The 12,240-nt window shown below is 44.4% G+C and overlaps 2 protein-coding genes across 4 annotated transcripts in view; one reads left to right on the top strand and one right to left on the bottom strand.

Annotated features, from left to right (window-relative positions):
* Nucleotides 1-1,311, top strand: part of Plg (plasminogen) — a 41,343-nt gene extending 40,032 nt beyond the window's left edge. For all 3 annotated transcript variants that reach the window (XM_059272402.1, XM_059272404.1, XM_059272403.1), the window contains 2 exons: nt 656-801; nt 943-1,311. In XM_059272402.1, the coding sequence (XP_059128385.1) occupies nt 656-801; nt 943-1,104 (308 nt within the window). In that variant the 3' untranslated portion in view covers nt 1,105-1,311. The remainder of the gene's footprint in view (nt 1-655; nt 802-942) is intronic.
* A 1,437-nt stretch (nt 1,312-2,748) lies between these two features.
* The window catches only part of Slc22a3 (solute carrier family 22 member 3), a 94,747-nt gene continuing 85,255 nt past the window's right edge, over nt 2,749-12,240 (bottom strand). The window contains exons 8-11 of the mRNA XM_059272841.1: nt 10,559-10,667; nt 9,740-9,852; nt 7,481-7,580; nt 2,749-3,517 (exon numbers count right to left, since the gene is read on the bottom strand). Of these exons, the coding sequence (XP_059128824.1) occupies nt 3,457-3,517; nt 7,481-7,580; nt 9,740-9,852; nt 10,559-10,667 (383 nt within the window). The 3' untranslated portion in view covers nt 2,749-3,456. The remainder of the gene's footprint in view (nt 3,518-7,480; nt 7,581-9,739; nt 9,853-10,558; nt 10,668-12,240) is intronic.

Genomic DNA, 12,240 nt, shown 5'->3' with positions numbered 1-12,240 from the left:
TTCAGTATGTCCATCTGGAAAACAGCATTTGATTCCCAGAACCCGTGTCAAAGAATCTGGGTATGGCGGCCCACATGTAATCCCAGTGCTGGGGAGGTAAAGACAGGGACAGTCCCTAGGGCTTACTGGCCAGTCAGCCTAGCCTCCGTGGTGAGTTCTAGGCCAGAGAGAGAACTTGTCTCAAAAGGGAAGTGGACAGTGCCTGAGGAACGGCACCTAAGGATGTTCTCTGGCCTCTGCCCCGCCCCCCCATCCTTATGCTCTAATGAGGAGGGAGGCAGGATTTGAACTGGAGCAGTATTATATAGGTGGTGAACAAAGCGCAGAGAGCCTGAAAAAGAACAATAGTAGCAACTGCATTTTTAAAGCTCTCTGTATAGTAAACGTATTTGGTTTTTTGTTTTAAACTAGAAGTAAAATGTGGATGAACGGCAAAGCCCCGACACCATGAAGAAGTCGGCAATGCCACGGCAGGTCTTGGGAACGTAACATCTTGTATAACGTTTACAACCGAAAAGGCTAAAAGGTGTTAGCGGTGCGTCCTTGAGTTACCCAACCGCACAAACAAGAGCTCTAGAACTGCCACTCTGTCCTCTGGACGTTTCCTGGGGACCCCGTATTAGACTTTTAACCACGTCTTTACTGTTCCTCACAGGGACTTTCGGGGCTGGCCTTCTCAAGGAGGCCCAGCTGCCTGTGATTGAAAACAAGGTATGCAACCGTTACGAGTATCTCAACGGCAGAGTCAAATCCACCGAGCTCTGTGCCGGGAACTTGTCTGGTGGCACCGACAGCTGCCAGGTAAGAAAAGAGACCGACATGGACTTGGGTTGACCCGTCTTGACGGCCCAGGGCCAGTAGAGGAAACCAACACAAAGATGACATCCCGTAATAGAAAGGCGTAGCTCAATCCTCATATGTACTCTTTCCTCCTCCGTCTAGGGTGACAGTGGAGGACCTCTGGTTTGCTTCGAGAAGGACAAGTATATTTTACAAGGAGTCACTTCGTGGGGTCTTGGCTGTGCTCGCCCCAATAAGCCCGGTGTCTACGTTCGTGTCTCACGCTTCGTTAATTGGATAGAAGAAGTGATGAAAAATAATTAATGGGACGGGAGGCAGAGCACAACATCCACTTACTAAAACTTCCTAGAAGCTGAAATGTGGGGTGAGGACTTAGGTTTCTTGGAAATAATTGACAGTAATCAAACTGAGACACTACACCAAACCCCCAACCCCGTCACCGCTTGGCCCCTTTTTTGTATTGTTCTGGGTAAATTTCTTCCTGTCTATGGACTTCTGGGTTTTGTGATAATAGACCAACACTGCTATGGCATTTGTGGAAAATAAACTCTCTACTTACTTTGCTTTGAGTTAGTTTTGGGGGTAAGGGGAGTCTTCAATATTTTCACACTCTTCATTCACCCTAACAATGTAAAAACAACTGACTGCAGTGACTTAGTTTGTTTTCCTAAGGGCCAGCTGCCCATAGGACTAAGCAGACGGTAAGGTCACCAAAAAGAGAACTGAAGGTCTCAATAAGTCACTTGTACACTGACCTCATCAGCTAACGACAGCCTGACACACATCTTCAATGTCTCCCTTTCTGGCACCGAGAACATTGTTTTCAATGCTGCCACATGTACGAGCAGTCAGGAGAATGAGTTCTATTCTGGGGATTGAAATCTGGTACCGACAACTGGGCTCCAGTCCAGATCCCGGGATGTGAAGCTGAGTTGTATAGCTGAGTTGTGGCATAGACTAGGCAGTGGAAATCTAATACAAGAGCAGCTGAGAGCCTGAACGTTATTGCGGGTCACATCCGATGCGTGACCCGTGCCAGGAGCCCATAAAGGAACAACAGACCAAGAGCCAAGCAGTGTTATTTCCCAGTCTGGAGACAGAAAGCGACACACACTGTTCCATGGGACAGTGTTTTACTGTGGCACATGTTCAGAGGGAGGAGAAAGGGAGGGATATTTTTAAAAACAGTTTAAAAATTGTTTATTGTTATGAAACACAACTGTCAACTCCAAATGCAATCCAAAGGCGACTGTAAAGTGAGCATGAGCTGTGCTGCAGAAATGAAACGCATTGGAAAGCACAATATAAATGCCCGTGCACGCGGCGTGGGTGTGGCATCGAACACCCAAAAGGCTGTTGAGGGCCTGAAAACTCCCATTCGGTTCTCACGTGCTTTAAGGGTTAAAATGTTTGTTTTGCACTCATCACACACATCTTCTATGGTATCAGAAACACATATATTCTCCACATACACAGTTTCTTTTCTTCCATATTGGTAAGGCTTCCCTTTAGCACAAATTTTGCCTGTCCACACCAAGTTTGAAGTAAAAACAAACAAACAAAAAAATTCAGACCATACCGAGTCTGAAAATATATTGAGAACAGCACACAACGGGAACACTGTGTTCGCATTTGAGTCTCACACTTGAAAAGCCTTAATTTAAAAGGAAAAAGACATTTAATTTAAGTCACTTATAAAGTAGCTGCTAATTCTTTTAAGTGTGGATACAATTGACTTTCCCTCTAAATGAAAATAAATTCCCCACCCCGTCAAGACAAGTCAAAAGTGCTGAGATGGAATGAAAACAGGCTGTGTGTGCTTTTGACTCCCAGCCACAAGCACCATTAGAACTGAATTCACAAATGGGACGTAATTATTCTTTTACTTTTCAAATTCTAAGACCCAAGAAATCATAATCCATGTTCTCTCTTCCTTAGTTAATTACAAGGGTCCACTGAGGGAGGGCACAAAATATCAGGGGTCTCGGGAGCCCAATATGACCTCATAATAATATAGCCAGGTTCTCAAAATGTGTTGTAGATTTGTGATGTGTTCTTGTTTAGGGAACTGTGTCAAGCCTGGGGCCTGGGACCTCAGAGGCTGCAGAGGATGGATGGGGCGGGGGACCACACGGGACACAGGGACGGGCGTGGCACCTGACAGGTTGGCTCTGGGAAGATGTGTGTTCGGAGCTCAAGGGAAGCAGACACAGCAGTCCTCAGACTCTTCAGAGCGCAGCTCGCTGCTGTCTTGATCAGATCAGCTGAGCACATTTCTCTGCACAATGCCAGTCCTTGGGTTGGTCAGCCTGCCTCCGGGATGGGGCTGTCCTGAGAACCCACTGAGGCTCTCTCATCTCTCCTTAACCCACTGGTCAGAGACATCGCTCCCAACAAAGAAAACCTAGGCAGAATCTGTGTACTTACAGGCGCTTTGCTAAACAGGTCAAAGGTTATGTGTTCCCAGAAGCTTGGGTAGCAAGATAAACCTCACTCATCCTATAGCATACAAAATACTCCGGCTTTAAGGTTCCTTGGCAGGGCACTGCCTGGAGGAGCCGAGCACACCACACAGGCATATTCCCACCAGGCTCAGCTTCTCCTGGGTATGGGGGGTACCCACACAGCTCCGGTCCTCCAGGCGATGTAGGGGTCTCAGACATTAGAACTGGAAACCTGGGTTTTCTTTTTCTTGCCACACTGAGGCAACTGTGAGCTGAAAAGACAAAAAGAACAGGGGAAGTCCTCATGAAAGATCATGCGGTGACTTAGATTACAGTGGTTCTCAACCCAGGGGTCACGACCCCTTTCACAGGGTTTGCTGAAGACCATCTACATATCAGGTCATTTATTTTACAGTTCATAACGGTAGCAAAATTACAGTTATGAATAACAATGAAAATCATTTTAGGGTCGGGGGTCACCACAACGTGAGGAACTGTATTAAGAGGTCGCAGCATTGGGAAGGAAGGTTGAGCACCACTAGAAGGTAGCCTAGTTATTCCTCCCCAGCCTGGCTTGCTTTATCAAACACACCCATGTGGTCCCCTAACTTTCCCACTGCAAAAGTAAGATATGGCTCTAGGTTCACTTTCCATGTAAGGGCCACACAAGTGCCTTAATATTTCTACAAAATGGCATGGCTTAGATCCAAGCTGTGGACAAGAGATCAATCCTGTCTGATTTCCGAAGGAAGAATGCTAATAGGATTTAAAACCTGGCATTAGGTAGTTTCAATTTATAGTAAATAATTATGGGCCATCTTAGTTTGTAAAACTGTAAATTATACTTTTCTTTTCTTTTTTTTAAAAGAATTTAGATTTGTTTTGTGTGTACGAGTGTTTTGTCTCCACGTACGTAAATGTGTGTATTTCTAAGGAGGGCAGAAGAGGGTGCTGGATCCATTGGAACTGAGTTACAGGGGGTTGTGAGTCACCATATGGGTGCTGGGAACCAAACCCAGGTCCTCGGCAAGAACAGTACATGCTCTTAACAGCTGAGTTCATCTCTCCAGCCCCACAATATGGTTTTCCAAAAAGTAGAGACTAGGCATAATTAATTTACTCCATTTTCTATTATGGAAATTTGTGAGCATGAAAAAGTGAGAATTTGTGCCCAGTTAAAATTTTTTGTTTGTCTATTTCTCTGTATATTTCTGTAATACTTTGAGTAATTGATTTTCCCCCACAAACCTTTTAGATCCTTCTAACTCTTAAAAATCTCACTCTCTTGTCCAGTGTTTTAACCTAATGTTAGGATGAATGAGTTGGTGGGAGAGTCCGGAACTCAAATGATTTTCTCTTGCTCTTCTCCAGAGCTCTATGGTTAGAAAGCCTGGCCCCGGGTGGTCTGGGGTCAGGAACAAGCGCTTTGCTCTCTTTATCACACAGGCTATTGACATCTGTAGGATGCATCACAGGGAAGCCTGGGCAGGGCCTCTTGTTGGAGCTGGCTCACCAGTAAGGCAGGCAATGTGAAGGGACTACACCTCTTCTGCTGATCCTGGCAGTCTGGGAGTCACAGAGAGACATTCCCAGGCTTCGTCCTCATCCAGCACAAGGTTCCTTCTTGCTGTTGGTCTATAACCCTGACCTAAGCGAGGCACACATAAGCCCCTGAGCAATACCCATCACTAAGTGGAACTTAAAAATATTTTAAAATATACTTTCTGTTAGATTTATTTATATTATATTACATATTAGTATATATTTATACTAGAATATGTTATAATATATATATTTAAATTAGATTTCTCTATTCTGTATGTGTTTTGCCTGTATGTACATATGTGCACCATGTGTGTGCCTGGTGCTCAAGGAGGTCAGGAGAAGGAGTTGGGTCTGCTAGAACTACAGTTACAGGTGGTTGTGTGTCACCATGTGGGTGCTGGCAGCTGAACCCCAATCCTCTGCAAGAGCAGTCAGTGCTCATAGCCACTGAGCTGCCCCTTTGGCCCCTGGATTCATTATTTTAAGACAGACCAATTTCCTTCCTCGTTGCGCCCCCTCGCTTCACTTAATAGTGGTGAACATTGTGAACATTCTCCTATCCTCTGGTCCTCTAGCATGACTGTAACTTGGGGTGGGGGCAGCACCCCTGTACCCTGACTCCTGGCTCAGAGCCTGTACCCTGACACCAACCAAGCAATTGGCTACAATAATACAAAGATAACATTTCTCCATTCGGGAAGAGCAAGGCCCTGCCTTCCTGGCAGAAGGCTCAGGAGGACTTCCTATAGTTGAAATAATTTTAATGTGCGACTTTAATCAGTGTAGTTTTGTTTTATGAAGTGGGAGGAACTCTCCCCCACCTCAAACTTCTGACAGCTCTGTTGGAGAGCAGACAGGAAGAGCTAGGAGTGGAGCTGCCCATCATTTATATTCCAAACCAGTACAGGAATCAGCTTGACTCCTTTGGTGGGGAGGGGGACAACAGGACCCTCCCCTGTCCTCTGATTGGCCCATCCCATCGATAGGCAACCAATGGAAATTGAGTAAGGTTTTATTTTGCTCATAAAATAGACTTTGCTTAGGAAAGTTTTTGGGGTGATTGATTAATTAACCAGTTTTTCAAAACAGGATCAGAAAACAGGACAAGAGGTAACAGTATAAGTTAATAGTCACCTTGCAAAGTTTTCAAGGCCTGGTAGAATATTCATGAGACCCTCACAATGGTTGCCTATTTCTGCAGAGGGTAAGGGTGTAGGTCTCAGGAAGGGACTTTCCAGTCTTACCAGAGTGCTCTTCACTCTTCTGAATATATCACAATAGAATGCAGAATAAAATAAAACCACACACAATGCAGTCACCTCAGAGCACCCAACTGCATCAGCATCATTAGATACATATAGGAAAGCCTTTCTGATTTCCCAATGGGAATGAAAAAATTTCTACTTTACAAAATTGTTTTGAGTATTAAAGGAAAGAGCATATGGAAAACCACGGGGCATATAGGTATTTAAAAAATATTGTTGATATTTTAAAATCATGAACTTCTACATTCTTCCCAGCCTATGAACAAAGAGAAAAAAACACTTTGAGAGGAATAAAATTGAGTCTTTTTAAAATGCATCTATTTGGTAACTTTTAAAATGTAGATGTCTACCCTTAATTTCTGCCTCAGTAAGATTATTTACCTTTAATGTATTTTACTTTAATATAGCACTAAATTATTTGTTAAGTATGCAAATAACACCGGACTATGCCATCTAATTGAAACCGATTAAACACTACAGAATTATGTAGACAGAAAGAGGCCGGCCCTCCTCCTATGTCCTTGCCATTCACAGACTTTCCCACTGGGGGAAGATTACTGTTTGACCATTTAAAAAATTATTACACATTCACATTTCTGTCTTTGTATTGTGAGATTATTTCAGAGGAAATGGTAAAAAAATGTATATAGGAAATTTTTTGTTGATATAATTCTTCAAATTTACGTATTGGTTGGAAATTAATCAACATATAACCAGAAAACAATACAGATATTCCCTCCAAAACTTGATCTCTTTCCTGTTGTCTGTCTGTCTGTCTACCTATCTATTTATCTATCTACTTATTTATCATCTGTATATCTACTGTCTTCCTTATCTTTATTTCTAACTTATGTATTTATCAAGTAATCATTTTATCTGTTGTCTTATATTTTATCTAATTTCTATGTACCATCATTTACCTTACTTCATTCCCATCTATCAATAATCCAGCTCTCTTTTATCTGTCATAATTGTTCCCATGTAGCATTGTTGGCTTCTTTTGAAACGACACTACCCCCATTGCTTGCATTTCCCTTTGTAATGGGTCTTGAGGAATGTCTGTGTACTTCCATAAGACAGACCTACTTCTTTTCCTCTCAGAGGGTGGTCCATGTTCCGATGCACTGCCATCTTTCCATCAGTTCCTCACTGATGCACATTTGGGCTTTGTCGCTGCCTCATCACTAGCCCCTGGTTTAAATCACTTGAGTTTTAACACCTTACTAGGAAATGCTACTCAGTCACGTTTTAAAAATAGCCCACATTCTTTTTATAGCTCTAAGTTCTTTTGCATCAACCGTTTTAATCTTTTGAATGTTTAAAGGTATTAAATGAAGACTTAATGCCATTTCCCTTGTGGATAATCAATGCCCCATGGCTTAACAGAATGCTTTAATTTAGGGAGTGTTGAATCTCATGTAGTACCTGCCAAGCTTTTCTACGTCGTCCACTGTCTCCGGCAAGGCGATGCCCTTGGTTTCAGGCAAAAGCATCACGAGGCCACCACAGATAGATGCCAGGATGCCTGCCAGATGGGGAGAGACATGACAACCCAGGAACACACAGATTGACCCTTCCCACCTCTACACGTACTCCCTGACCTCACGTGCCTCCAACAACCACATTCCTCTGCTCATCCTGACCACCTTCTTCAGTTCTGCACAGATTATGGTCCCTGTGCTCTGGGTGTACACTAGCAGTCAGGTGCCATGTAAAGGTAGGGACATACACTGGGAAATGTAGTGATTTCATTGTGTAACCACCATGGAGTGGATGCAAGTAAACTACGCAGCCATGACATCACTAGGTGATGCAGTCTTACGGGTGCCACCATGTGGGCTGTGAGGTTGCATGTGATATGTGGCCATGCTTAAAGTGCATCTGGCAAGTTCCAGATACTCTAGGCCTCTGCTGTTCACTGGGCAGACAGAGTCAGTGGAAGGAGCTCCCTCTACCTACTGTCTTCCTGTGAGTCTCCTGTCACGTTATAGTCTAAGGACACTCTCCTTCCGGGCAAAGCCTCGTCTATGCCCGTCTTTGGGGATTCCTCACCGCAGTCTTTAATCCACTACCCAGACATCTTCAGTCTGTTGTCAGAGTGTTCAAACATACTAACCCTCTTCTTCCATGAGCTACTGACCCCATACCAACCCCTGGTTACCACTTCCCTTTGCTGTTCTTTAGGGCTTTGCAAATTTGTGGAAAATGCGTTCTCTACTATTCCTTTCCCATCGTCAGAGACTGAGTGATGTGCTGGTGGGCTTTAACAACTGGCTCCTGACAATAAAGAGCTGGCTTTCTGCTTTGCCCATTCCCATGGTGTCAACACGCCTGTGTGCGCATGTCAACCCGCCAGCCTGACCTCATTGCACAATGTACTAGAACAAGATGGGCTGTGGGCCTCCAGTCTACAGTATCCCCACACAGGACGCCTGAGGGACATGGGTGATCAGGGTACATGTACAAGTAATTTTGTGTCCTCTATTTTTTTTAACAAAGCATTTTTAGTATCACAGCAAATTTAGATATTGAATATTTTAGGAGATACAATTAGCTTTTAGGCCCATCTTTATACATAAGAAAATGAAGCTAAAATTTGGTCTCTGGAAACTGATGTTTTAATTTTCCAATATCATAGAAGAATTTCACAGTGTCTGATTTTAACTCAGAACCTAACAACGGAAGCTGACATGAACACTGTTTACCACCTGTTAATGTAGAGTGACTTTAAGCCATTTAACACTTGGAATGTGATGGTAACCAGATTGGCCCTTTAACGCCAGAACAGTCATACAAAGATGGGATGGATGTCGTCATTAGCAACTCAGTGACCATGACAGATTCTGCCATGCATGAATAAGTGAGAGGACTTGAGACTAGCATGTACATGAGTCAGTCAATGTCTGCCACACAGCATGAGAACCTGTGTTCTAGCTGCAGAAGAAAAGTCAAAAGCTGAGCATGGTAGCATGGTAGCATAGTGGCATGGTAGCATGGTGGCATAGTGGCATGGTGGCATAGTGGCATGGTGGTGTGGTAGTATGGTGACAAAGTGGCATAGTGGCATGGTAGCATGGTGGTGTGGCGGCATGGTGGCATTGGGGCATGGTGGCATGATGGTATGGTAGCATGGTGGCATGGTAGCATAGTGGCATGTTAGCATGGTGGTGTGGTGGCATGGTGGCATAGTAGCATGATAGCATGCTGGCATGGTAGCATGGTGGCATAGTGGTGTGGTGGCATAGTGGTGTGGTGGCATGGTGGTGTGGTGGCATGGTGGCTTAGTGGCATGGTAGCATGATGATGTGGTGGCATGTTGGCATGGTGGCATGGTGGCATAGTGGTAGCATGGTGGTGTGGTGGCATGGTAGCATAGTGGCATGGTAGCATAGTGGCGTGGTGGCATAGTGGTGTGGTGGCATGGTGGCACAGTGGTAGCATGAACTTGTAATTCTAGTGTTGTGAATGGATCCCTGAGACTCACCGGCTGGCTAGCCTGGTCCAGTTGGTGAGCCTCATGAGAATACCTTGTCTTGATAACAAGGTGGATTGCTCCTGAGAAACAGCCCCAGAGGTTGACCTCTGGCCTCTGCAAGCCTGTGCACACATGTGCCTTTGCACCTACATACACATGTGCACCACCCCTCCACACACACACTCACTCCTACACAAACGAATTCTTACCAAAGATGATCAGAGGTAGTTCTAGCCACACAGCTGCTAGTCGAAAGAGTAGAAACGGAGCTATGATCCCCCCAAAGTCACACAAGCCTGAGCAGAGCGAAACCCCAAAGTTCCTGAAGATTAAAGCATACTTTCAGATGGAAGTTTTTAAGACAAATTCAGAATAATAAAAATATTCTGACATACTAAATTACAGGAGTTGTGTCAGTACTATTTCTATTGTTTCCAGCTTTGACAGCTACTACTGTCTCCTGCTCTAAACAAGCCTTTCTTCCCCTTCTGTACTGTTCGGCAGTGAGGCTAGGGAGGGAGTGTGTCTCCAGCGCTGGTGAAAAGATGTTTCTCCATCAGCAGCTCCATAGCCTGCCAGTCCCTGACGCTCAAATGTCACTTTGGTACCCTGCAAGGTACGCCTGTAGGAATATAGCATCAGGCAAGAAAGCCAACCTGCACAAGCCCATGAATGCTCCTTTCATAACCAGCTGCTCACAGAGCAAGACAGGCAATGATGTCAGAAAAGGCTTAGCCTCGATTCAGGGTGCTGCTGGCGAATGCAGACCTAACCTACAGTCTAAGCAGGCATGCTAGCTGGCTTTCTGTCCCCAGGTTAGTGCCTTTTTCACAGTTCACAGCTCCGTCTCAAGCTACTGTCACAAGACATACTTCTGTCACCAAATGCAGCAGGTGGAAAACAGAAGCTACAACTCAAAGTCTGCTGTCTTATGGGGCTGAACTGAGCCCAGGTTAACATATCATCAACCTTGGAAACATTTGGCTATAGTTACTTAGAAGAAATGGCAACATATATGCCAGAATTACCGTAATGTTGTTGGGTACAACTCCGAATTTACCAAATAAACAATTTCAAAGGCCATGGTTATGCCTAGTCTTCCCAGAGTAGCAACTAGAGTCCTCAGCCATGTTATCCCTGTGAACAGAATGTTTAAAAGGGAAGAGTTAGAGGGTCTGACAATCTCATCAACATTATACAAAACAACAAAAAGTATTCATTGGTCCTCCCAACCTAAATCCTTGATAATTTAAGCATAAATGGTAAAACTTTTTATATTTTAGACAAATTTCAATAATACCAACTTGACAGCTAACATTCAGTGTATGGAAGATGCTTCTCTTTCTTTTTTTTTGTTTGTTTGTTTTGTTTCGTTTTTTTGAGACAGGGTTTCTCTGTGTAGCTTTGTGCCTTTCCTGGATCTCACTCTGTAGACCAGGCTGGCCTCGAACTCACAGAGATCCACCTGCCTCTGCCTCCCGAGTGCTGGGATTAAAGGCGTGCACCACCACTGCCCGGCAGAAGATGCTTTTCTGAGTGGGGAGAGACTGTAGAAATACAGTTAAGAACTATCTGTTGAGCAGTCACTGCATTGAAATAATGTTCCAGGTAGTGCTGTCCTCGAGAGCCCAGCACACTGGCCTTGATCTGAAAGGAAGTCTCTCTCTGTCCCCTTAAAAACCATGCTACAGTCAGGTGTCTATCTTCACTCTGCACAGAACCAGAAAGCTGAAAGCTGTTCTCCTCAGCTAAGCTGGTTTCCAGGGAGAAGGAAGAAGGCTCTGAGAACTGGGATCCTTGGAAAGGGATTTTGGTTTCATGTTATCCCCACGGTGTGTTTCCTTTATTGCCTTCATCCCCAACCATGCTTCCTCCTCCAGGAACTTCTCTAGAAAGAGCCAGATGCATGCACACAAACTGGCTAACCTTGAAACGTAGACTGCTTTAGGACCAGCTCTTTTTATTGGGTGAAGAACACCCCCCACTGTCTTCTTCCGCAATAATGGGACATAGCAAATATTCTCCAGGAAATATTTCCTTTCTTTTGCTTTAAGGGCAGATGGAACTCAACATTTTAATTCTAAAAAGTCAGGCCTCTGAACATCTTACAAGTTATACAATGTATGTCGTCCTATCCTAGAGGACCGGTATGAGGGCAGGGGACTGAATAAAGACCGTATCTGCTGGTCAAGGCACAGCTGGGGTACCAGCATCTCTGGGCACAGAGGTTCACACCAGATCATTCTCTTCTCTCTTAGACAAACATTGCATCTTCTTGAAGGTCTAATTAGGCATTATTATCTTCTTGTGCTGAGGCTTGAACCCAGGACCTTATGCATGGCAGCTAAGTGCTCACCACTGAGTTAGATAGCAACCCTCATTTTTTTTGAGACAAAGTCAAGCTCAAGCTGGTCTTGAACTCTCAGTCCTCCTGTGTCATCCTCCTGAGTGCTAGATTCTAGGCATTCTAAGCATACACCACCACACAAGGCATATTTTTTTCTGAGACAGTGTTTCTTTGCATAGCCCTGGCTATCCTGGAACTTGCTCTGTAGCCCAGGCTGGCCTCGAATTCACAGAGATCAGCCTGCCTCTGCCTCCCAAGTGCTGGGATTAAAGATGTGTGCCACCACCTCCTGACCCCATATTTTTTTTTTAGAAGAGTGGCCACAAATAAGGATGATGAACAAAAGCATTAAGCTCAGCAATG

Source organism: Peromyscus eremicus, chromosome 8b (genome assembly GCF_949786415.1).
Source record: "Peromyscus eremicus chromosome 8b, PerEre_H2_v1, whole genome shotgun sequence".
Lineage (NCBI taxonomy): Eukaryota > Metazoa > Chordata > Mammalia > Rodentia > Cricetidae > Peromyscus > Peromyscus eremicus.
This window is presented reverse-complemented; position numbering and strand designations above follow the sequence as displayed.